The 27,065-nt window shown below is 44.9% G+C and overlaps 1 protein-coding gene across 1 annotated transcript in view; it reads right to left on the bottom strand.

Annotated features, from left to right (window-relative positions):
- Positions 1 to 279: 279 nt before the first annotated feature.
- FKBP7 (FKBP prolyl isomerase 7) overlaps positions 280 to 27,065 on the bottom strand; it is a 132,110-nt gene continuing 105,324 nt past the window's right edge. The window contains exons 3-4 of the mRNA XM_078681501.1: positions 3,106 to 3,233; positions 280 to 563 (exon numbers count right to left, since the gene is read on the bottom strand). Coding sequence (XP_078537627.1) covers positions 402 to 563; positions 3,106 to 3,233 — 290 coding nt within the window. The 3' untranslated portion in view covers positions 280 to 401. The remainder of the gene's footprint in view (positions 564 to 3,105; positions 3,234 to 27,065) is intronic.

Here is a 27,065-nt window from a genome sequence, read left to right as displayed (position 1 = left end):
TCATCTTGAGCTATAATACAACTAATGTACTTTAAAAAGTCTTCAGGCTTACAGTCTACTTACAAAAGTTGCAAATACTAATAATAACACAAATCTTCATATCGTGTGTATAATATTCTAGAGCAACCTGTGTGTGCTTTTCCACGTCAGTGTTAAACTGTACACACAAGATAACACAAGAAATAAGCTTTTCCAAAATGTTCTTTGTGAACTGCAGATACTTAAACGGACTAAATAAACGTAAAATTTTTATAAAAAAAAAGAGAAAATCAGACTCAATGTTTTTCATTGTTTTATAAATAAAAAATGTCACAAAATACAATAAATCACATAGCGAATGTCATCTTCTTTAAATCCAGTAGGCAAAAAGAAATGCAACACTGCTTATAGGGCTTCCTTTATTATAATTCATCGTGCTGATAGACATTGTATTCCTTGGCGGAAATGAAACCATCTTCGTCATGGTCATTCTTCTGGAATATATCTTGTAGAATCTTGTCATGGAGAGATTGGTCGCGTGGTTTGCCGTCTCTCAGAAATTCTTCTGTCAGGTAGTGATTTAACTGCAAAAAAGAATATCAAAGATCATTTGGTTGGACACGAAATGAGAGAACCCTCCCTAAGGTAGAAATAAGATGCAGATTGTTTTATTGAGCAGCAATATGTACTGTGATGTTCCACCTCCTGAAGTACTTAAAACCAAATGGTATTATTAAGAGGTAAGCAGCGGTGGGACATCCAACAAAAACAGAGGATATTCCCAATCATCTGCCTCTGCCTTCTCCACCTAATGCACAGTGTGGGAACATGTGGTGTTTTTGATGCCAGAGCTGCTGTTGGCTTCATCATCTGGAAAACCCTGTTAGTGGACCTGGCATCACTGGAAATAGCGTCCTTGCTGTCTGACAACACCTTGTAGACCATGTCAATGTCAGTCAGAAAAATGCTTTAAATTTCCCCCATGTGATTGCAGAAAAGCCTCAGTGAGTGTGGCATGTTATTTACAGCAGACCTATCATTACTGATAATAATTTTCCAGAAATGGCACCTGCAATGTCTCCAGGAGCCACTTTGGCAGACATCTTTAAATTAGAATGTACAGGTGCGGATGGTGTGGCATCAGGTCTGTCTCCATCACAGTAGCAAATTAAATGAGACCCAAATTCGCAAAGCACAACGTACAGCAAAGAATTTCAGCAATCATTTATGTATCTGCATTTTTGATATCAGACACAAGGGACTGGCCATTCTATTTAGCGACCACAAAGGAAACGCAGTAGAGCTAAGCCAGGCTCATTTTAAGAGGTTTGATTCACAAAGGAAATGTTATAGTCAGAAATATAAGCATGATGTGTTTTCTACAGAGATTTGCCTACATTTCTGGCTTTACGGGGAGTCTCACAAATCCAAGAGAGTATACATGGAAATCTACACATAAAATGTCCATGTATCTACATTCTCCTCTACAGTCACTCCATATTTACTTGTGTGGATTGTCTGGAGGATAGAAGAAAAATGAGGAGTAAGACTGTTGAATATGTGCATTACTATACTGTTTTAATTCAATACGTTTTTGGTAAACCAATTTATAATATACCTCACATCAAGTAAAAACCAATAGTAACTGTACAACAAGGTGCAGCAAGGTATTGTCACATATACATACCTACATTTATCAAGTAAGTGCAGCCATGGCCCGTGCAGGTAAGAGCGATTGGGGCGGGGTTGGGGGGAATTCGGCAGATGACCACATGGTAAAAGTAAATAAATAATCAATTTTCCCTACTCGTCGTCTGTCGAAATCACACCCACCCGGCCCCCCACTCTTACCTGCACGGGCCGTGGCTGAGTAGGTGTAACTAACCTACATGGCACAGTTGTACTGATATCTCATGTCTATGACCGTTGTGTAGTCACGTATAAAGAGTTCTCAATAAAGTATTCCATGGTACTACACCCTCACCCTTGGCTTCCAATTCTGCATCTAGTCCTGTTTTCATTGTAAGAGGGCGTGGAGCTACTTATAATCAGCCCAAGTCCCCCAAACACCGTCATGTACATATTCAAGCCCAGATCATCCAAGATATTAGGAAGTGTCTGTTGAGAATTAAGTAAATTTGGGGTGCCCACGACAATATATTTAACTCTTGCTGGTGCCTCCCAGAAGCCATTTAGAGCCTTACAGATCCACAATGTATGTATGAAGTCTGCTTCACCTTCCTGACATCTCGTACAAGTCAGGAGGGATCTCCTCCCATTTGCTCGAGCCTTTTCCTGGCTAAGTATAAGAGTGGAGGCATTTAAATTAAGTCTATGCTGAGTGGAGATGGCAATCTCTCTAGGAGCCATTAAGTTAGTCTGCCACTCACTTTCGTCCAAGGGACCAAGTTCTGACTCCAAAGCCACTCTGAGGGTTGGAAATATGCCAGACGTGTGTATTACCAATGTCTTGTAGATTTGTAAAGTTCTTTTGTTAGGTAATTCAGACATGGTTAGCTTCACCTCCACCAAATTAAAGTCAAAAGGGTCTCTGGTTGGCAGGTAGGGTGTTAATGCATGACGGAGTTGTAAAGAATATAAAACTAGGATCTATAGAGGCATTTAACTGCACCGCCTCTGGGCTTCTCAGCAGAGCTTTTGGCACCGGAACTCATTTTTTTTAACAAACGAAGCACTGCTTAGAAGCCCAGTTTTACTCTAAATGGTCACAAAGGAATGAGGCATTAGATACAGACAAATAACTGGTCTATATTGCATATTTAACAGATAGTACTAGTTCTGTAAAAAAAACAAGGGCACACCAAGACCTCTTTCAAGGCATGTGCATAGTTTGATGGCGAGCGAGGTGCTGAAATTGTGCTGAATGGTTGGAGCAAACTCTAAACCACATCTGATTTGAACCACAGATGGATTTAAAGACAAAAAGCCTCCTGATTTCCAAGAGAAGACTTTTCGGACTGTATTGATTTACTTCCTGTGAGTCAAATTACAATTAATTCTTAAGAATGTGCAGTTTCTTCCAAAAGTTTAAAGGTCATAGATAAATACAATTTAAATAGAATGCATCATGTTCCTCTTTTAACAGCATTATTAACAATACGCCACCTCATTTCGTGAAAGTTTTTGGTCCATGTCCAAGTCTATGCTTTTAAATGCTTCAACACTTCGTGGTCCTTTGCTGACGGCAAAAAGTTCAATCTCAAAAATCAATGTAGCATTTGGTGGAATTTTGCCTAAAATGAGGAGTACAAAAAAGATAAAAATTAAATAAAGGGCACAAAAAACATGTGTACATGATTAACACTATTATAAAGATGAAAAACCTACATTTGGCAACCTTCATTCTGCTAGATGACATAGCTCTTGCACATTTCTTGTACGAACCGGAACATTATTCTGCATTCCTATTTCACAGGTGCTTGGATTCGCTACACATCAATGTTTCCAGATTCAAAGATACCGGAAGTGAATGAATTATATATGATACACAGATTCAGCAAGTAACATCAGTTCGGCCCATTTTCTTTGGCATCCATCGTAGGCTATAGCGGCATAGGCAGAACGAATAAAAATACATAATGAAGAATCATTCTGAAGAGGAAAGTCGAGAGGGCAACAATGAATCTCCAGGAGCTATCCTATCTACCAAAAAGAATATTAGAAAAGTAAGTAAAGCATGGGTACTCGCCAACATTTGACCAGGGGCCAAAAAAGTATGGCCTGTGGTGTGTCCCGCACATATGCTAGCAGGGTGGCAGTAGGGGGTGTGGGTGCGTCAGGGATTGTGATGGGAGGTCTAAAAAAAAATGATAAATTAAGAGGCAAGCATTTATGTGCAAGTTAACAAATGTTTGCCTGTTTTTTTTTTTTTTTAAATCTGAATATAAGGGTTCAGCAGCTAAATAGTAGCTCGTGCTGCTATTCACCAGGGAGGCCACATGTAAAGGTCAAGAGGGCCGCAAGCTGCCCCATGGCCATACTTTGAGTATCACTGTTCTAAAGGAAATTCACTTATGCAGAGTCTTTGTATAAACCTTCCCACAGCACTAGTGAAAGTGGGGGCAAGGGAGAGGATTACACCAGAAATCTCTGATATGCAAATTGACTAAATTGATACACCACGCAACAACCACCATCGAGGAAACATCCTTGAGAACGGGAAACATCCTTTACCGCAGGAAGAAACACAACCTGCCTACTCTGCAGTCAGTACCCCGAATGCGACGTCACCACATGTTCCTTTACCTAAAGCAAGTCGTTACAACAACTTGCTTTAGGGGCGCAATTGTTGGACTCGTGTTGGATTTTAAGTCCAACACCTTCCCTACTGATAAACTGACTGGAGTTGGAATAGTAATTTATAATTTTCCAAAGTGCAGCATCCCCGTAAGGCAAGTCATGGTAACTAATTGCGTGGTAATGGAACGCGCGGTAACGTCACAGCTGGGTAGTGACTGCAGAGTAAAGGCATGCATGGGAAATGCATGCAGGGTTCCTCCATACATCCCCTGAGAACACAGCTCTTGCAGGAGGTTGCCTGCTGCACAAAAAACACCACCTTAATGAGGTCAGAGCTATTCTCCCAAATTCCATTTGGATGTAAGATTTGACTCCCGAATTACGATAGTAGAAAGTCTGAGAGCAAATGCACTCACAATGTATCACCTGTAGGAGGTCTGGGTATCATGGATGCCATGCCATTTCGGTGTGATATGAATAACACGAGCTTCTTACTTCTTTTCTGAGTGAGGCAAAGGAAAGGGTCTCAAGAAAGAATCTTTCACTCATTTGTTACTTAGCTGGTCAAAATTTGGGAGCGCTCGTCGCTCTCTTTTGAAACACCTGGTCCTGTCATATGGATGCCGTACTTGGAATGAGGCCTTAGCACTAGGTTTTAACTCTTGTGTCTTGGCTTGCTATTCTGAAGTCATTTGGGGCCATATGTATCATACTACCGTTTAGCGAATTCCAAATAGCGAATTTTAAGGAATCGCTATTTGGAATTCGCAAAACGGTATGTATGTACAAAATCGCTATTAAATAGCGATTCTTTACCATTCCTAATTTGCGATTAGCAAATTGCTAATCGCAAATTACCCATTCATTTCCATGGGCCAGGAGGCCCATAGGAATGAAGGTGCAATTTGCGATTAGCAATTAGCTAATCGCAAATTAGGAATTTTTCCAAGGGTGCAGGGGTGTCTCAAGAACACCCTGCTGCACCCCTGAAAAAGAAATTTGGGGGCATATGGCGCACATACATGCCCTAAGGGCATGTATGGGCGTCATATGGCACCTTTTGTTTTTTGGAAAAAAGCTTTTTGAAAAGAATTCGCAAATTACCACCAACTAGAAGTTGGTGGTAATTTGTGAATCCTTAATGGCATTTTTTGCATATTTTTTGTTTGATACATTGCATTTAAGGAATCGCAAAATTTGCGATTCCTTAAGTGCAATCGCAAAATAAGGAATAGCAAATTTTGCTATTCCTTATTTTGCATCAAACAAGTTTGATACATACCATTTGTCTACTTAGCATTCGCAAAGGCCGAAATTCACAGAATTTCGGCCTTTGCGAATGCTAATTAGCTTGATACATATGGCCCTTGGTCCTGGAGCAAGCTAATCATAGGCTAACAACAGGATCCCATGTAATCACCATCTGGCTGTTGACCTTTTATAGCACAAAGAGGGCAGAGACAGACTGGCATCAACACACAAGGGGCCTAAATAGCCTAGTTACGCATACCTGTTCAAGCACTGTGAACCTCACTTATAGCCTAAAGGATCCCTATATGACAACGAGAAAGTATTCTGTGTCTGGCCTCTGCAGGCGGTAGGTGGAACACATACAGATTTTGGTCAATTTGTTTTTATTTTCCAACGCACAAGAAACGGTACATGTTCATATAATCACATCTTATAATTATTGCCGGTACACACATGTATATATTTACATTTCTTCTTCAACATTCCTATGTTCTTTGTCGGTTTACCAAGAAATTACAAAGCCTAGTGAACTTGCCGCTCATTACACAGTCGTCCCTTTTAATCTCTAATTAGTCGCTAACATCAGACCCAGCATCCTCCCGGGGGGGGCTCACATATATTGCCACGGTAGGCGTTCCAATTTCCCCATATTCGGGCCCACTTTTTGGGGCATCCCCTGTGTACATATACTGCTTTCTCAGTCACCATTGTGGTGTCCATATCTTCGTACCATTTTTGCAGTGTTGGGGTCTGCCGGGATCCCCAGTTAAGAGCTATATTCAATTTTGCCAATGTCAGGCCGAGTGTTACCCAGTTCTGGTCCGACTGATTGAGGTCTGTTGGGTCCCATATATTAATAGCGAGGACTTCTATCCCTGGGACCTGCGACATAGTGGTCATAATTGCTTCACAGTATGACTTGATGTTGGGACATCTCCAGATAGTGTATATGAACGTCCCGGAAAGGCCACATTGTCGCAGGCAAAGCGATGTGTCAGTGCTTGCCAATTTATGAAGTAGTATACGTGTATATTATGTTCTGTGTAAGGCTTTTAATTGTTGTAGTCTCAGCCTTGAGGGGATTGCCACCTCCTTTGGAGACGCCAGTGCTTCCTGCTAGTCTGCCGTGTCCAGGGGCCCCAGCTCCGCCTCCCATCGTTCTTTAAGGGCTATTGTGGGATCTTGTTGGTTGTTCACTATTTTTCGGTACAATAGGGAAATGGCTTTCTTGTGTAAATGATCTGTGAGAAGCCTATCCTCTAGTGGTGAGGCTTCCGGCAGCTGCGCACCTCAAGGCAGGGCATTCTGTAGTGCGTGTTGCACCTGTAGATATCTAAACCTCTCTGTCTGTGCTAATCCATATGTTCCCTGTATTTGTTCAAATGGGACGATTTCCCCCTTTTTCCAAATATCCCCTACTTTTGAAATACCTTTTAGGTCCCATTGCCGGAAATCCTTCGTATTGCTCAGTTTGCCTAGTCGCTCTGTGTCCCATATAGGTGTAGCCTGTGTAATTACCCCTTCCCATCCCAGTGCACGCTGTGCCTCAAACCAAATTTCTACTGTGTGTGCTGTTGGGCCTGTAATTGCGGGTCCCGTTTTTTATTGTATAATGTTCCCACGATACCTTCTTTTTCAAGTAAATGCCTGTCCATGCGAAATGCAGGTACTTCCTGTGATACATGAAGCCATTGGTTTATAACCATTAGCTGCGTAGCCCAATCATATTGTTTAACATTAGGAAGGGCAATTCCTCCGTCGTACCACCCCCTCATAAGCTTTTGTATGGCTAGCCGACTCGTTTTGCCATCCCACAATAGTTTGATCATTTCTGCATTAAGCGCTGCGAAATATGCGGGTGCTATCGGTAACAGCGTGTTTTGAAGGGTGTAGATAAACCAAGGGAACGCCATCATTTTAAAATGGGCCGCCCTTCCGAGTAGTGTTAATGGCAATGAGCGCCAATGCTTGGCATCACTTTGGAGTTTTATAAGAACACATACAGATTTAATTGAAGCCAAGACTTCTTGACTGACCTAAGTTAGATTTTCTTTTTTATCTGGAAAAATTGTTGTATGTTATTTTGTTTTGGTGCTTTTATCAGTTTGTGTATTTGTAAAGATTTTAATTAATTATACACAATAAAATTATACATACATACAGAATAACATGAGCCTTGTGTTGCCTTACCTTTGGCACAACCCTTTAAATGAAAGAATTGTGGGAATGCATTGTACAAATCTAGCAAGACTCAATGTGGCTCCCATCGAATGGAGAGCATCCTTCTAAAGGATCCAGTACAGTGGGCATTTCTTGTTGCAAAAGGTAACAAAAGGACTGTCCCATATGAGGAATATTGTTGTCACCACACCTTGCTAAAGCTCTCAATCATAATTTACAGAGGACACTTTTCTCTCTCCGTCACCCTCCACATTCTAACTCCATGGATGCGATAGTAACAACCCACTTTTTCTGAATATATATAATAGGCCCAAACATTCTCACTGCTCACGCTTAGGGACCTCTTCTCTGATGGCCAGCTCCTCATGTTTGAACAATTGATCTTGGAGCACGACCTCCAACCAGGGCAGTTTCTTGTCCATAGACTACTTAGCATCATGTGCCGTACTCTATGGGACACTTCAGAGGGAGACCCTGCCACACATCCGGTACTGCACACAATCATTACCATGGACGACGACCGCAGCCTTATCATTTGGCTGTATAAAGCCATACATAAAATAGCAGTTGCGATTTTGCATGATAGGGAATGGGAACAAGCGTTAGAATGTCGCCGTCTAGTCCCCCGTAAATCCAGTTTTAAAAATATAAAATTGTTGATGCTTCACAGAGCGTACCCTACGCCAGGCTAGTTGAATCGCAACTTCACTAAAGCACAGGAGAACAGTCCACATTGCCAGACCCCTGATGCAAATCTCAAACAAATGCTGTGGTTCTGTCCTGCAGAGTTACTGGCAGTCAGAGCACACCACTGGTGTGACGTCACGGAACTGCCTGATATCCTTACTTGGGGAGCATGCTCCTTGGGCATTTTTATGCGTAGAAAAGAACATAAAGTGCATGTCCGCTTTGCGGTCCTGTCGCTCCTCCTCAGGGCCGGACTGGGAACCTAAACTGGCCCTGGCAAAGAGCTTGGCTGGCCCCCCTGGGAGCGGCAGAGCTGTTTGCCAGGGCCGGTTTGACCGATTTTGTTACAGGGGCCGATTTTGCAGCTATGCTGCAAAAACGGCCCCTGTAACAAAAACGGCCCCAGGGGCCAAAATCGGCCCCCACCCGAGCGGCCCACCGGGGAAATGCCCGGTGCCCACTACGGCCAGTCCGGCCCTGCTCCTCCTCGCTGAAGGTGCACTTATAATCCAATGACGCTCTCCAATAGCCACGCCAGTTGCATTGCGGCACAGGATAGTGCGCAAATGGGGCATGGCTGAGGAGAATGCCCTCCACCATGAAGTGGTTCGACGCTTGCGCAGGTTACCTATCTCACCCCAATGGGCTACCCTCCTTACAGTGCCAAAGGTGTGCAGGAGTGGGGACAGAGCCAAGATACAACAATTTCAATAAAGAAAGCAGGGGCAGCAAAGAGGATGGGAAAACAGGGATAAGAAGGAAGTGGAGAAAAGGAGAGAAAGTACTCCCTCATGCACTACAATGCAAGTAACTGATGTTAGCAGGAGAAGAGAAGTGGCGGTGGGCTAGGGTCTAGGTGTCATTCCGCTTCTAACTACAAGTGTTGGCGGATATCATTGGATATTTCTGTATGTACTTCTCCATTGTGTCTTTGTTCCCTTCCCCTTTCTTTCTAGCTTTTTATGCTTTGTTTATTATCCTGATGACAATAATGCTGAGAGTATTGTATTTTTTATTTCTTCTTTATGTAACATTTACAAGTCGGTGGAATGTTTTGTATTTTTGGTTGAATTATTTGCATAAAATGAAAAAAAACACACACAAAAACTGATGTTAGCAGGAGAAAATACACCTCACATAATCAAAACACAGTGACACCGAAGCGCTCTTTCAGCGGCAAAACACAACAATTGGAAGGAAAGTCATTGAATCATGAAAAAGGAACTGAAATAGACAAGGAACCACTTGACTGTGAGCAAGGAGTTGACCCAAAGCCCACTCAAAATCTATTTTAGATAGAACAGTCCTGCTTACCATCAGATAGCATAGGTGAGAACTAAAAATAGAAGTCCCTTAAAAAGTCACTCAGAAGTCAATCGAAACCAGAGGGTTTACAAAATGCTTCTATATTAAAGCTACTTCTTCAAAGGAAAATGACACGGATTCGCAGTGAATGCTTACATCCAATCCAATGTTACAATTTGCCTAGTAGGGAAAAGGTCAAAGATCACTGTCACATGTATTAACGTATGCCAAATACCAGCTATGTTACAAGCGCCCATGAACAATTTAATGGACAAGAACTAAGAATGAAGAAAGGAGATAAACATATAACCCATGCACTGAGGTTTTCTGTGCAGTTACTGTCTGAAGTATAATAGTAATGACTCAGCACATCCTATTTTTGTAATGTCTACTAATAATATCTACTTTAGGGTCAGTCTAGTTATTGTAGTTCATACAAAAACAGGAGCTCATCCTATGCATACAGATAAATAAAACATTGCTGACAAAGCTATAAATCACTGGAGTTGGCCCCCACCCCCAGACTAAGTGAAAGCTCACTGACATGACCCAGTGATCTCAGGAGTTGGCCTAGTCCTTAAGGATTACAAAAATAACTCCTACCAATCTACTAGAAGAGCTCCTGACTGAGAATGCCTTGAGCCCAGTCACTTGGAATAATTACTTGAAGCAACTCCCAAGGGCCAACTCAAGCAACATAACAAGATCCTCTTTTAAATTTAAGAACGCATTTAACAGATCAGTACTACCATTAAAGGGGCACTTGAAAAAACGTATACGTCAGGCACGTGGACAGACCCAAAATGCCAGTGTCTGGTTAGCAGTACGCAAGGTCAGATCTCAATATAAGAAATTAATATGGACTGAAAAACAAAACCTCCAAAATGAGTTCTGGTCCAAATTACTGTGCAACATCAAGATAGCGGACTCGCGGGCTTTCTGGCTGCAAGTTAACTCTGTAAACCGGACAGCCCAACCAATAAGCATGGCCTGCATAACTGAATTAGAATGGTCTCAACATCTAACGGACACATTCTCAACCAACAACCAGAGCACGGCTACCACCCTGCCCTTCGAAGTAACAGACAACCCAGTGTGGGAAGCCACCGCCCCAGTCCCTCAAGGGAAGAGCGCAAAGGCTAATGGACCAACAGTATCATGGCCAAGGCATGATGATGAGCAAAGTATCTTAAAAATAATTGGGAAAAGTAGGCAAGACAGCGCCCCAGGCCCAAATGGCGTTCCACAAGCCATCTACAAGATGGATCCGCAGTACTGGGCTAGTAAATTCAACTTACTGTTTCGAACGGTAACTAACACAGGTGGTATTCCCGAGAGTTGGAGGGGAGCTATTATATCCCCAATCTATAAAGGCGGAGAGCGCAAGGATCCGAACAACTACCGCCTGATTGCCCTCCTTGACGCTGAATCAAAATATTACGTGTCACTGATTCTAGCAGACCTGGCTGAATGGTCAGAAACGAGCAACAAAATACCTCTGAATCAGACCGGCTTTCGGCGCGGCATGGGTACAACAACGAATGCCATGGTCCTATGCCTCATCGCCGAGAAAAGTCTACAGAACTCCCATGGCCTTTACAACTGTTTTGTAGACTTTAAAGCCGCTTTTGACCGCGTCAACAGGCAAATGCTATGGGCAAAATTAATACATCTGGGCCTACCGGACTCAATTCTCCTGCCCATTATTAACCTCTACACCGAAACCTGGATGCAGGTAAAAGTCGACAATGGGCGTCGTTTGACCAGGAGGATCTATACTGTTGACGGACTAAAGCAAGGATGCGTCCTGGCACCACATCTATTTAATTTATTTATGAGCGACCTGGCAGAAAGCCTTGACAAGGTTAACGCGCATCCTCCCAGGTTAGGCACCCTTCGCCTAACGCACTTATCGTACGCGGACGATGTGGTACTACTGAGCCAGACAAGAATTGGTCTTCAACGTCTGCTAGACGACCTGTCCGGCTACACAAAAAGGAACCTGCTAACAATAAACATCAAGAAAACAAAGACAATGCTCATATCACGACGACGTAAAAATCCGCCAACCTTTCGAATAGAGAACGATCAGCTGGAATCCGTCAATAACTACAAATACTTGGGGGTATACCTAGATAAGCGCCTAAATTTCGTAGTTCACCTCAAAGCTATGGAAAGAAAGGGGGCCACATTACTGCACGCCTTCACCAGCTTGGCAGTTGAGCTAAAGGGCCCTCTCGTCTCCCCTCTGCTAATTGCTATGAAAGCAAAATTATTGCCTACAATAGCATACGGGAGTATTTTGCATCACGGGAAAAGCGCCACCCTCCTGGACAAAATACAAACTAAAGTCTATAAACGGGTCTTCTTGTTACCGAATAACTCTTCCCCAGCGCAAGTTAGACTTGAATTTGGATTACAATCTCAAGTTTTACTGAAAAAATATGAGACCATTAAATTTTGGTACAACGTCTGGAGGAACAAGGAGAACAAGATGAATGGTGCACTCTGGGGAGCGATCCAGACAAGCCCGAACTCTGAGTACTCAAAATACCTAAAGTCCTCACTAGAGGCAACTGAGCTCGGGGCATTGTGGGAAACAAAACTGCCAGTTCCTTCGTTTAACCAGGTAGTCAAAAGGACTGCCAAGAAACACATTCCTCAACGACAAAATAACTTTTAGCAACCGGACTCATGCCTGGATGACTATTAAATCATACACAAGGCCCGCACCAGCACTTTATTTAGATACGGCATTCTCGATGAACCATAAACGTAAATTTCTCCACCTAAGGCTGGGTATTTTAGCTACAAGACTAGACCAACCTAGATGGAAACCACAAGCAACAACGGAATGTGACCATGGCGGTGCAGGTAAACAAGACTTCATACATATAGTCTGTATTTGTCCGGCCATGTACCACGGACGGCGGCACTGGCTCAAGGACAAATTCAATGAGCTAGGAGTCCGCACTTGCCGATCCGCGATATTTCAGACCTTATGTTCAGCGGACGCCCAACTGATCTGCAAATTTGTAAAATTCCTGGCCAGTTTCGTGGAAAAAACAAGGCACGCTGCTACTTGCCGGATGCCCATCGAGGCTCAGAACATTGTTGAAAGATAATCCTGTGCTCTAGAAAAGTTTACTGAAATTGGTTAGACTCTTCGCAACATAGTCCTTACACTTTTCTTTTATCTCCTCTCCCTTCCCCTTTTCTTATTTATTTCCTAGTCATAGTCCCAAAAGTTTGTTTTAAATATTGTAGAATGTCATAAATTGTAATGGTTTTAATTAACCAAACAATAAAGATTTACCTTACGTAACTCCTACCACTTAAAAAAAACTGTGGATGGTAGAACCCACTGAAGGGTGACAGAGAGAGAGGGAAAACTACAAGTTTCAAGATGCCCTTTCATGAATGCACCGGAGCCAGCCCACCAGGGGTTGGTAAATTAGTATTTAAATGAGGTGATTTGGAACTCTCTCGTAAACCAGCCAGAAACCGCATTTGCCAGCCCGTGAACAAGCAGCAAGGAGCTGCGAATCCCGTAGGGCTTTCTCACAGAATTTTAGAAATGCAGACCGGTTTATGCTTGAAAAAAGGTAACTGTTGGAAATAATGGGGTCCTACTTGTTCATTGAGTGCGTCTCTAAGCAAGGGAAAACAACAGTTTGAATATATATATATATATATATATATATATATATATATATATATATATATATATGTGAGATTTCTGTGATTTGCAACCGACTTGGGTTTGTTTTTGTATGAAATGCAAATAATGATGATTCACAAGCAACCCATGGTGCAATGGGACTCCGATCATTAATTTGATTTGGTATGTTGTAATTTGTAAATACTTTGTAAATAGGATTCGCTGGATTCCGTGATTTGCCGATCCACGGCGATGTTGTAATATTCACTGCTATTTAAGTGAATGCAGGAATCAGTATCAATCAAGGGTCAAACTTGCATGGTGTAAATAGAACTATGCATGTGAAGTACTCACTTAGAAATGGCCGCTCCATTTACTCAGTATGTAATGGTGTCTGTTTTCCTTCCACATGTGACAGGAAGTGAAGTCTGCTTATAATGTGCTTGATAACATTGCATGCATTGACACTGACGAAGGACTTACAGTCCGAAACGCGTCTGTCTGTTTGTTGGAGAAAGCCGATAATAAAATTAACTGAGAACTATACCCCCGTGAGTGCGTGATCGTTTTCCTTGGATTCAGGGACGGTTGGAGCTGGAATATTGACGCGCTGGTACCACGCGCGAAAACAGCACCCGCCCGCGAGTGCCTCGGGATTTTGGTACACCCAGGAGCTGGTTGAAGTGTACCGGGGCACCGCGATAACGCAGCAAAGGAAGAGACGTTTCACACGGGTCGCGAGGAAGAGCGACGAATAAAACGTGAGTCACTCCATTGTATATACATAAGACTGCGAGCTGAGCAGGGCGAGGGGGCATAGTTCATCTGAATGCGGTTTACTGTCCCGCAACGGCTAAAAAGTTGAAGTTAATCTCTTTTCCAACTGATGTGTGACAAAACGGATCGCCGCGAGGCGGCGCTAGACATCTTTAAAAAACGAGCTCCCACTGCGCAGGCAATGCCGTTGAGAGGAAGCGCTGGGATGAAATCTTTGGACGCCCTGACTGTTTTATTAAATAAGCTTGAACGCAGCAGCGAGAAGGAGATTAGAAAATGGTGGGAGGCCACCTCCCTCCAAAATTACATGGATGTTGATAGGGTTCCGAGGGGGCTCCGGATCTATATTGTACCGGCATATGAAAATCCAGACCCCATGTTACTGGAACAATGGGCTGAATTGATGGCTGCGTCCTGCAAGGCAATGTTGGACTTATTAGTCAAGTTTGCATGGAGCGACCGAAAGAAAGCCCTAGAAGAAATCGCATCCTTGGAGAGAGACCTCTCAAAAGAGGAGGACCAAACAAAAATACAGCAACTGAGGGATGAAATGAAGAAGAGACTTATGAAATATGAACTTAAAATAAGATCCAGAAAACAAGAAAAGTTCGAAAGGGACGAACGTGATTATAGTCAAGGGAGAGTATTAACGTTTTCTAAGAAATACGATGGTGCCAGAGCAGCCATGAAGGACAAAAGCAAAAAGCAAATGGCGGAACCAACGGTGGAACTAGTTACTTCAGAGTCGAGTGCCACAGATGAGGAGCCCTCCGGGGAAGAAAATCTGGGAACAACGAGCCAAGTGCGGAAGAATCCTTTTCACTTGGAATTCAACCTAATCAAAAAAACGTGGCTGAGAGGGGGAAAGAGCAAACCCCCAGACGACGACGATGTACAAGAAGGGGCGGTTGGCAGAGGAAGAGGCAAAACGACAAGTTACAACACTCGCAAGAAGGGCAACAGGTGGTAGATTGTGATGATAATCTAACAATAATAAATCTCACTGATAAAGACCTATCGAATGTTGAGAAAGACACCTTGCAATTGGGCCTCACTTTCTGCCCGAGTGAAAGACTGGAATTCACACAAACAAGAATCGACCTTTTTAAACTTGTAAGAAAAATGAAGTTACACAAGTTCCACAAGATGAAACCTAGCGATGGTGAATCGCATCACAAAAGTAAGAAGAAAAAGAAAACTGCCATACAATCCACTGACACTTTAACGGTGAGAGATTTACGCTCTGTTCAGGTACTACAAGACCTAAGAGAGGAACAAACACAAACAACTGAGACAACAATAGGTATTGAGCAGGAATCACCGCAAACTAATTTCAGAGCTGTCTCACAGTTTATTCCTCAGATGCCTTTTGATGCAATAGATACTTTTTCAGAGGCAGTCATACAGGATCTTGTACATTATAGAATGAACAACAGTAATAAGTGGAATGTGAAACAGAAACATAATTTAACCATAGAACAACAATCCGCCTTGGAGAATATGAAGAAAAATGAGAAAACGGTATTGAAGCCATCTGACAAGGGCGGTAATATCGTCCTACTATCAAGAGAACAGTACTGCAAGGAATCCCTCCGCCAACTGCACAATCCAGAAAATTATATCATTACTGATGTGAGGGAGTATGAAGGCAGTATAAAGATGTATCATGATCTCCTAACGAGATGGCGGAATAAGTCCATGCTGGACATGGATGAGTTTCTATTCCTGCGGAATCCTGAACCAATCACTCCCACGTTCTACCAGCTCCCAAAAGTACACAAAGACATAATCAATCCGCCGGGACGACCTATCGTCTCGTCTAAAGGTGGACTCACGGAGAATCTATCCATCTATATTGACTACTTCTTAGCTGAATTTGTGGTGAATTTGAAATCATACGTGAGAGATACGAAACATTTTATAGAACAGATCGAACACATCACTTGGGACAAATCTTTTTTGCTCATTACTCTCGATATCACGAGCCTCTACACCTGCATAAGGCACGATCTAGGGGTGAAGGCTGTTAAGTATTTTCTTGAGAAGAGACCCGGGAAATACAGGGAGCATGGTATAATGCTAATTGAAATGCTGGAATTTTGTTTGCAGAATAATATATTTTTATTTCAGGATACCCTGTTTAAACAAATCTCGGGGACCGCCATGGGAACCTGCTTCGCCCCCAGCTACACGAATCTCTTCGTGGGCTGGTGGGAGGAGCAGGTGGCCACTGCCGGGGTCAACAGCAAATGGGCGGATAACATTGTGGTGTGGCGTCGTTACATTGACGACTTGTTTGTGGTGTGGAGGGGCTCCTCCACAGAAGCTAACAATTTTATCAGGGATCTGAATAATAATGATCTGCATCTGATATTTACTGCTGATGTGAGTAGTGAGGAAGTTCACTACTTAGATCTCAAAGTTTTTGTAGAGGATGAAAAGTTACAAACTACCCTCTACAGAAAACCTACGGCAGGAAACAGTATCCTCCACGCAAAGAGTAGTCATCCACCTAGTCTAGTAAAAAGTATTCCATATGGCGAGCTATTAAGGCTGAGACGTAATTGTTCCCGTGAGGAGGACTTTACAATAGCTGCCAATGAGTGCACACGGAGATTTCGCATGAGAGGATATGATCCGGAATTGTTAGATTTAACCTTGAATAAAGTATCTAGGATCCCCAGGCGACAGCTCCTAACGTGCGAGCCTAGAAGAAAGGGAGACAGCGAAAACATTAACAAATTCAGAATGATCACTACTTTCTCAGAAGGAGCGAATGCCCTCAGAGGGATGCTTAACAAGAGTTGGCATATATTGCGAACTGATCCGGTGATTGGGAGTGATGTGCCGGAGAGACCACTGATCACTTTCCGGAAATCACGTTCCATCAAGGATATGGTGGTACAGAGTCATCTAACACCCATGAAAAGTTCTGGACAGGGTACATTGCGAGACATGGCTGGATTTTTTCCCTGCGGGAAATGCCGCGCATGTGAAAATAGTCGGAGAATTCTCTCTTATTCTGTCCCAGGCCTGAAACAACCAAAGAAGATTAAGCATTTTATAACATGTACAACACCATATGTGGTGTACTGCCTTTTGTGTCCTTGCGGGCACAAGTACATAGGGAGTACAATAAATGGGGTTAAAATGCGTGTCTTAGAACACCAACGGGCCATTATGAACAAGGACATAACATACCCTGTGGCGAGACATTTCGCCCAATCGCACCAGAGCAATCGAGAACTTCTCCAATATTTTGGAATAGATCATGTCCCCCTTAACCCCAGAGGTGGGGATAGACTTACACGTCTACGCAGATTAGAATCACGTCATATAATTGACATGCAGACGAAACAGCCTGGGGGCTTGAATATTGGAGAGGAATTAGGTGTCCATCTGGGTAAATAGTCTAAGACTGTAGACACTCCCCTCTCTGAATAGAGCATAGCCAGTGTATACATGCAGAATTTCTAGGATGAAATGTGAACTTTGGAACCTGCAGTTACATTTGCCGATGATTATTTGCTCTATGTTGTCTTTCCTATACATGTATGACACATGTGTTACTTGCAGCTTTAGTCAGATAATTTCTGCCTATCTTGTATCTCCTGTTTCTCCTCTATCTCTGTGTATTTTGAATATTAATTATTTCTCAATTTCTTCTTTTGTTTCCTCTCTCCTACTTGCTTAATCAATTAACTAATTTTTTTTTTCCCCCACCGTTAATATACCCTCTTCCTCCATACCTTTCCTTTGTTCCCCTTTAAATGGCATAGAAAGATGTAACATGTAATGATGACCATAAGGGATGAACTCGGATATATTGTATATATTGTACATAGTGCTAATTTGGCCTGATCAAGATTTTTCCGCTTTGCCACAGTCGGTGACATGCCGATACACGGCGAGATTTCTGTGATTTGCAACCGACTTGGGTTTGTTTTTGTATGAAATGCAAATAAAGATGATTCACAAGCAACCCATGGTGCAATGGGACTCCGATCATTAATTTGATTTGGTATGTTGTAATTTGTAAATACTTTGTAAATAGGATTCGCTGGATTCCGTGATTTGCCGATCCACGGCGAGATTGTAATATTCACTGCTATTTAAGTGAATGCAGGAATCAGTATCAATCAAGGGTCAAACTTGCATGGTGTAAATAGAACTATGCATGTGAAGTACTCACTTAGAAATGGCCGCTCCATTTACTCAGTATGTAATGGTGTCTGTTTTCCTTCCACATGTGACAGGAAGTGAAGTCTGCTTATAATGTGCTTGATAACATTGCATGCATTGACACTGACGAAGGACTTACAGTCCGAAACGCGTCTGTCTGTTTGTTGGAGAAAGCCGATAATAAAATTAACTGAGAACTATACCCCCGTGAGTGCGTGATCGTTTTCCTTGGATTCAGGGACGGTTGGAGCTGGAATATATATATAAAGTTCCTCTCAAGGCCAGCAGAGACTGGGACACCACTGTGTGTTTGAACATTGCTGCTCACTGTACCAGCATTCACCAGCGAGGAGAGCACAAAACCCGGCATGGAGTGACGCGGAACTGTTACGGCTGGAGGTTGTGGTGGGCGGGCAACTGTGTTTGCACCAACCAGCAAACGATGACTTCATCTTTAAATGTAAGCCCCCGAGTGTAACATCATCTATGGTGAAATGGGCACTGAGGAAAGCTGACAGGCTGAAACGCGTCTGCCCAGCGTTTCACCTTTTAACAGGACATTTGACCTTGGCCTGAAAGAAGCAAATAAATTTTACCTGAACCTCGGAGCATGTGTCGGTCCCATTCTTTGAGTGGGAAGTGGTGTGCAGATGTGAGACGGTTTGCAGGCACCGTCTTTACCGGCACGCCCTTTCGGTCTGGAGCTACGTGCATAAACCTGCGCCAAGTGGTAGAGTGGAAGAAAGCACAGCACGTCGCCCCCCTGGAGGGTCCTGATCACTCACTGTAGTTGTGTGGCCATTCCGGGGAGAAAAGGAGCAGCTGTATGCTGCTTGAAGAGGTTCGGGTGTAATTTGAACATCTCTGCTTCCTGCGGACCCTGCCGGAAAATAAAGTTCCTCTCAAGGCCAGCAGAGACTGGGACACCACTGTGTGTTTGAACATTGCTGCTCACTGTACCAGCATTCACCAGCGAGGAGAGCACAAAACCCGGCATGGAGTGACGCGGAACTGTTACGGCTGGAGGTTGTGGTGGGCGGGCAACTGTGTTTGCACCAACCAGCAAACGATGACTTCATCTTTAAATGTAAGCCCCCGAGTGTAACATCATCTATGGTGAAATGGGCACTGAGGAAAGCTGACAGGCTGAAACGCGTCTGCCCAGCGTTTCACCTTTTAACAGGACATTTGACCTTGGCCTGAAAGAAGCAAATAAATTTTACCTGAACCTCGGAGCATGTGTCGGTCCCATTCTTTGAGTGGGAAGTGGTGTGGAGATGTGAGACGGTTTGCAGGCACCGTCTTTACCGGCACGCCCTTTCGGTCTGGAGCTACGTGCATAAACCTGCACCAAGTGGTAGAGTGGAAGAAAGCACAGCACGTCGCCCCCCTGGAGGGTCCTGATCACTCACTGTAGTTGTGTGGCCATTCCGGGGAGAAAAGGAGCAGCTGTATGCTGCTTGAAGAGGTTCGGGTGTAATTTGAACATCTCTGCTTCCTGCGGACCCTGCCGGAAAATAAAGTTCCTCTCAAGGCCAGCAGAGACTGGGACACCACTGTGTGTTTGAACATTGCTGCTCACTGTACCAGCATTCACCAGCGAGGAGAGCACAAAACCCGGCATGGAGTGACGCGGAACTGTTACGGCTGGAGGTTGTGGTGGGCGGGCAACTGTGTTTGCACCAACCAGCAAACGATGACTTCATCTTTAAATGTAAGCCCCCGAGTGTAACATCATCTATGGTGAAATGGGCACTGAGGAAAGCTGACAGGCTGAAACGCGTCTGCCCAGCGTTTCACCTTTTAACAGGACATTTGACCTTGGCCTGAAAGAAGCAAATAAATTTTACCTGAACCTCGGAACATGTGTCGGTCCCATTCTTTGAGTGGGAAGTGGTGTGGAGATGTGAGACGGTTTGCAGGCACCGTCTTTACCGGCACGCCCTTTCGGTCTGGAGCTACGTGCATAAACCTGCGCCAAGTGGTAGAGTGGAAGAAAGCACAGCACGTCGCCCCCCTGGAGGGTCCTGATCACTCACTGTAGTTGTGTGGCCATTCCGGGGAGAAAAGGAGCAGCTGTATGCTGCTTGAAGAGGTTCGGGTGTAATTTGAACATCTCTGCTTCCTGCGGACCCTGCCGGAAAATAAAGTTCCTCTCAAGGCCAGCAGAGACTGGGACACCACTGTGTGTTTGAACATTGCTGCTCACTGTACCAGCATTCACCAGCGAGGAGAGCACAAAACCCGGCATGGAGTGACGCGGAACTGTTACGGCTGGAGGTTGTGGTGGGCGGGCAACTGTGTTTGCACCAACCAGCAAACGATGACTTCATCTTTAAATGTAAGCCCCCGAGTGTAACATCATCTATGGTGAAATGGGCACTGAGGAAAGCTGACAGGCTGAAACGCGTCTGCCCAGCGTTTCACCTTTTAACAGGACATTTGACCTTGGCCTGAAAGAAGCAAATAAATTTTACCTGAACCTCGGAGCATGTGTCGGTCCCATTCTTTGAGTGGGAAGTGGTGTGGAGATGTGAGACGGTTTGCAGGCACCGTCTTTACCGGCACGCCCTTTCGGTCTGGAGCTACGTGCATAAACCTGCGCCAAGTGGTAGAGTGGAAGAAAGCACAGCACGTCGCCCCCCTGGAGGGTCCTGATCACTCACTGTAGTTGTGTGGCCATTCCGGGGAGAAAAGGAGCAGCTGTATGCTGCTTGAAGAGGTTCGGGTGTAATTTGAACATCTCTGCTTCCTGCGTACCCTGCCGGAAAATAAAGTTCCTCTCAAGGCCAGCAGAGACTGGGACACCACTGTGTGTTTGAACATTGCTGCTCACTGTACCAGCATTCACCAGCGAGGAGAGCACAAAACCCGGCATGGAGTGACGCGGAACTGTTACGGCTGGAGGTTGTGGTGGGCGGGCAACTGTGTTTGCACCAACCAGCAAACGATGACTTCATCTTTAAATGTAAGCCCCCGAGTGTAGCATCATCTATGGTGAAATGGGCACTGAGGAAAGCTGACAGGCTGAAACGCGTCTGCCCAGCGTTTCACCTTTTAACAGGACATTTGACCTTGGCCTGAAAGAAGCAAATAAATTTTACCTGAACCTCGGAGCATGTGTCGGTCCCATTCTTTGAGTGGGAAGTGGTGTGGAGATGTGAGACGGTTTGCAGGCACCGTCTTTACCGGCACGCCCTTTCGGTCTGGAGCTACGTGCATAAACCTGCGCCAAGTGGTAGAGTGGAAGAAAGCACAGCACGTCGCCCCCCTGGAGGGTCCTGATCACTCACTGTAGTTGTGTGGCCATTTCGGGGAGAAAAGGAGCAGCTGTATGCTGCTTGAAGAGGTTCGGGTGTAATTTGAACATCTCTGCTTCCTGCGGACCCTGCCGGAAAATAAAGTTCCTCTCAAGGCCAGCAGAGACTGGGACACCACTGTGTGTTTGAACATTGCTGCTCACTGTACCAGCATTCACCAGCGAGGAGAGCACAAAACCCGGCATGGAGTGACGCGGAACTGTTACGGCTGGAGGTTGTGGTGGGCGGGCAACTGTGTTTGCACCAACCAGCAAACGATGACTTCATCTTTAAATGTAAGCCCCCGAGTGTAACATCATCTATGGTGAAATGGGCACTGAGGAAAGCTGACAGGCTGAAACGCGTCTGCCCAGCGTTTCACCTTTTAACAGGACATTTGACCTTGGCCTGAAAGAAGCAAATACATTTTACCTGAACCTCGGAGCATGTGTCGGTCCCATTCTTTGAGTGGGAAGTGGTGTGGAGATGTGAGACGGTTTGCAGGCACCGTCTTTACCGGCACGCCCTTTCGGTCTGGAGCTACGTGCATAAACCTGCGCCAAGTGGTAGAGTGGAAGAAAGCACAGCACGTCGCCCCCCTGGAGGGTCCTGATCACTCACTGTAGTTGTGTGGCCATTCCGGGGAGAAAAGGAGCAGCTGTATGCTGCTTGAAGAGGTTCGGGTGTAATTTGAACATCTCTGCTTCCTGCGTACCCTGCCGGAAAATAAAGTTCCTCTCAAGGCCAGCAGAGACTGGGACACCACTGTGTGTTTGAACATTGCTGCTCACTGTACCAGCATTCACCAGCGAGGAGAGCACAAAACCCGGCATGGAGTGACGCGGAACTGTTACGGCTGGAGGTTGTGGTGGGCGGGCAACTGTGTTTGCACCAACCAGCAAACGATGACTTCATCTTTAAATGTAAGCCCCCGAGTGTAACATCATCTATGGTGAAATGGGCACTGAGGAAAGCTGACAGGCTGAAACGCGTCTGCCCAGCGTTTCACCTTTTAACAGGACATTTGACCTTGGCCTGAAAGAAGCAAATAAATTTTACCTGAACCTCGGAGCATGTGTCGGTCCCATTCTTTGAGTGGGAAGTGGTGTGGAGATGTGAGACGGTTTGCAGGCACCGTCTTTACCGGCACGCCCTTTCGGTCTGGAGCTACGTGCATAAACCTGCGCCAAGTGGTAGAGTGGAAGAAAGCACAGCACGTCGCCCCCCTGGAGGGTCCTGATCACTCACTGTAGTTGTGTGGCCATTCCGGGGAGAAAAGGAGCAGCTGTATGCTGCTTGAAGAGGTTCGGGTGTAATTTGAACATCTCTGCTTCCTGCGGACCCTGCCGGAAAATAAAGTTCCTCTCAAGGCCAGCAGAGACTGGGACACCACTGTGTGTTTGAACATTGCTGCTCACTGTACCAGCATTCACCAGCGAGGAGAGCACAAAACCCGGCATGGAGTGACGCGGAACTGTTACGGCTGGAGGTTGTGGTGGGCGGGCAACTGTGTTTGCACCAACCAGCAAACGATGACTTCATCTTTAAATGTAAGCCCCAGAGTGTAACATCATCTATGGTGAAATGGGCACTGAGGAAAGCTGACAGGCTGAAACGCGTCTGCCCAGCGTTTCACCTTTTAACAGGACATTTGACCTTGGCCTGAAAGAAGCAAATAAATTTTACCTGAACCTCGGAGCATGTGTCGGTCCCATTCTTTGAGTGGGAAGTGGTGTGGATATATATAAATATATATATATATATATATATATATATATATATATATATATATATATATATATATATTGCCACTATTCCCGTCTTTTGGAAAAAACGGGTCTGACACATGCTTGAGCTGCATTCAGGTAAGTTTTATTGCCACCATTTAGCACTTTTCAAAATTCACAAGGTCCTGTCTCCCAGCTCCTGGCAGACGTGTTTCAGCGGTATGCTTTCCTCAGTGCCGGTTGTTTGCTGGAAGGGTGGGTTGTGCTAAAAACTCTCGTAGGCAGTTTAAATCGCCAGGTGAGTGACCCCATTGGACAGCAGATATTCACAGAGAGAGAGGACTGGGACAGTTCCACACACAGTACTTTTACCCTCTCTGGTTCCAAGGTCTCTCAAGTGCACGGATCACGCTTTTACAGGGACAAAACGCTTTAGAAATGTGAGCAAGATACAGTGTTCCTCTCAGGCATCCGATTGTGCCCTGACTTCGTCAGCCCTCCAAGCGCCCTATTCCTTCATACAAAGCACAATTCATGGCGGAATTCTTCACCTGTGCGCAGCTCATCAACAGACAGGCTGTTGCTCTTTCCCCAATACCTACACTTTCATCCAGGTTGGGGGGGCGCCGCATTTGTGCAGTCCGTGCACGAAAACCACAGAGTTGCCGGCATATGCGGAGCTCCAGATCAAGAGGCGTGCCAGTATGCGGAGCCGACCTCCGTCATTAAACAATGCCACCATTCCCGTCTTTTGGAAAAAACGGGTCTGACACATGCTTGAGCTGCATTCAGGTAAGTTTTATTGCCACCATTTAGCACTTTTCAAAATTCACGAGGTCGGGTCTCCCAGCTCCTGGCAGACGCGTTTCAGTGGTATGCTTTCCTCAGTGCCGGTTGTTTGCTGGAAGAGTGGGTTGTGCTAAAAACTCTCGTAGGCAGTTTAAATCGCAAGGTGAGTGACCCCATTGGACAGCAGATATTCACACAGAGAGAGGACTGGGACAGTTCCACACACAGTACTTTTCCCCTCTCTGGTTCCAAGGTCTCTCAAGTGCACGGATCACGCTTTTACAGGGACAAAACGCTTTAGAAACGTGAGCAAGATACAGTGTTCCTCTCAGGCATCTGATTGTGCCCTGACTTCGTCAGCCCTCCAAGCGCCCTATTCCTTCATACAAAGCACAATCCATGGCGGAATTCTTCACCTGTGCGCAGCTCATCAACAGACAGGCTGTTGCTCTTTCCCCAATACCTACACTTTTATCCAGGTTGGGGGGGCGCCACATTTGTGCAGTCCGTGCACGAAAACCACAGAGTTGCCGGCATATGCGGAGCTCTAGATCAAGAGGCGTGCCAGTATGCGGAGCCGACCTCCGTCATTAAACATTGCCACCATTCCCGTCTTTTGGAAAAAACGGGTCTGACACATGCTTGAGCTGCATTCAGGTACGTTTTATTGCCACCATTTAGCACTTTTCAAAATTCACGAGGTCCTGTCTCCCAGCTCCTGGCAGACGCGTTTCAGCGGTATGCTTTCCTCAGTGCCGGTTGTTTGCTGGAAGGGTGGGTTGTGCTAAAAACTCTCGTAGGCAGTTTAAATCGCCAGGTGAGTGACCCCATTGGACAGCAGATATTCACACAGAGAGAGGACTGGGACAGTTCCACACACAGTACTTTTCCCCTCTCTGGTTCCAAGGTCTCTCAAGTGCACGGATCACGCTTTTACAGGGACAAAACGCTTTAGAAACGTGAGCAAGATACAGTGTTCCTCTCAGGCATCCGATTGTTCCCTGACTTCGTCAGCCCTCCCAGCGCCCTATTCCTTCATACAAAGCGCAATCCATGGTGGAATTCTTCACCTGTGCGCAGCTCATCAACAGACAGGCTGTTGCTCTTTCCCCAATACCTACACTTTCATCCAGGTTGGGGGGGGCGCCGCATTTGTGCAGTCCGTGCACGAAAACCACAGAGTTGCCGGCATATGCGGAGCTCCAGATCAAGAGGCGTGCCAGTATGCGGAGCCGACCTCCGTCATTAAACATTGCCACCATTCCCGTCTTTTGGAAAAAACGGGTCTGACACATGCTTGAGCTGCATTCAGGTAACTTTTATTGCCACCATTTAGCACTTTTCAAAATTCACGAGGTCCTGTCTCCCAGCTCCTTGCAGACGCGTTTCAGCGGTATGCTTTCCTCAGTGCCGGTTGTTTTCTGGAAGGGTGGGTTGTGCTACAAACTCTCGTAGGCAGTTTAAATCGCCAGGTGAGTGACCCCATTGGACAGCAGATATTCACACAGAGAGAGGACTGGGACAGTTCCACACACAGTACTTTTTCCCTCTCTGGTTCCAAGGTCTCTCAAGTGCACGGAACACGCTTTTACAGGGACAAAACGCTTTAGAAACGTGAGCAAGATACAGTGTTCCTCTCAGGATATATTTGCACAATCCTTTGTTGGCGCCACCGCGGCAGCAAAAAACCCCACACACCAGGTATAGTCCAAAGTAATTTATATATATAGATATATATTCACTGAAAAAAACACAGATTTCAAGGACGTTATAGTTAGTTGAGCTAACTATAACTCGCACTCCCGCAATACACTGCTGATGAGGTCACGTATGAGGTCACATATTACATCACTTCTGAGATGGTCAGTGACATCACTGATGACATCACTGATGACATCATCCTGTGAGTGTTTCTAAAACGTTTAAGAATGTTATATATATACGCCAAGGTGTATTCGAAGAATGAGTGGGTGTATGAGTCTCTATGGATGATTTGTTGGGTGCGAGACTGACTGTATAAGTGAGTGTATGGGTGAGTTAATAATCTGAGTAAATGTGTGTATCAGTCTGTCAGTTGGTGTATAAGTGGCTGCATGGGTTGGGGAGTTGGTACAAGAGGGTCTATATGGGTTATTCATTAGTTTTCTTAATATCTGTATGGGTGCCTGATTATCTGTGTGGGTGGGTGAGGGGCTGTGTGACTCCTTGGATGGATGTATGAGTGGGTGAATCCCTGGGTGGATTGCGTTCATGATTGCGCCTGTGAGGGACAGTATGGTTGAGTGAGTGTGCGTATGGATTTTTTGGTGATTGTATGGATGTCTCAGTGGCATATGGGTGAGTAACTGCATATGTGAAAGGCAGTATATGTGAGTGTTGGAGTATATAAGTGAGTGAGTGAGTGAGTGGGAGAGTGGCTATATGGGTGAGTGTGTGCTTGTGTGAGTGATTTTAGTCGAGATTAAGTATGTGTTACTATCTGTATGAATAAGTGAGGTGATGTGTGTATAACTGTGTAGGTGAGTAAATGGCAGTGTGATTGATTCTTTGGGTGAATGACTAGGTGTGTGATTAACTATGGGTGAGTGGCAGTGTGCGAGTGTCTGTATGGGTGTATTAGTGCATATATCAGTGGCTGCATTGATGAGTGACTGTGTGTATGAGTGACTGTTTGGGTGAGTGGATGTGTGTGTAGACTTATGAATCAGTGAGTGGGTATGTACTAACTGGAATTAGTGTGTCTATGGTTCGAGAATGGTAGTCTATATTTTAGAGGAGGTGTATGAAAAGTTACATTAGGGTGCGAGGAGGTGCATCAGATATTAAGTGGATGATGTCATCAGTGATGTCACTGACCATGTCATGAGTAATGTAATATGTGACGTCATCAGCAGTGCATTGAGGGGCGCGAGTCATAGTTGGCTCAACTAACTATAATGGCTGAATTTATCTGGTTTGTACGAGTGA

The sequence above is a fragment of the Lissotriton helveticus genome, chromosome 3_1, assembly GCF_964261635.1.
Source record: "Lissotriton helveticus chromosome 3_1, aLisHel1.1, whole genome shotgun sequence".
Classification (NCBI taxonomy): Eukaryota; Metazoa; Chordata; class Amphibia; order Caudata; family Salamandridae; genus Lissotriton; species Lissotriton helveticus.
Note: the sequence above shows the minus strand (reverse complement) of the source record. Positions and strands in the feature narration are given on the sequence as shown.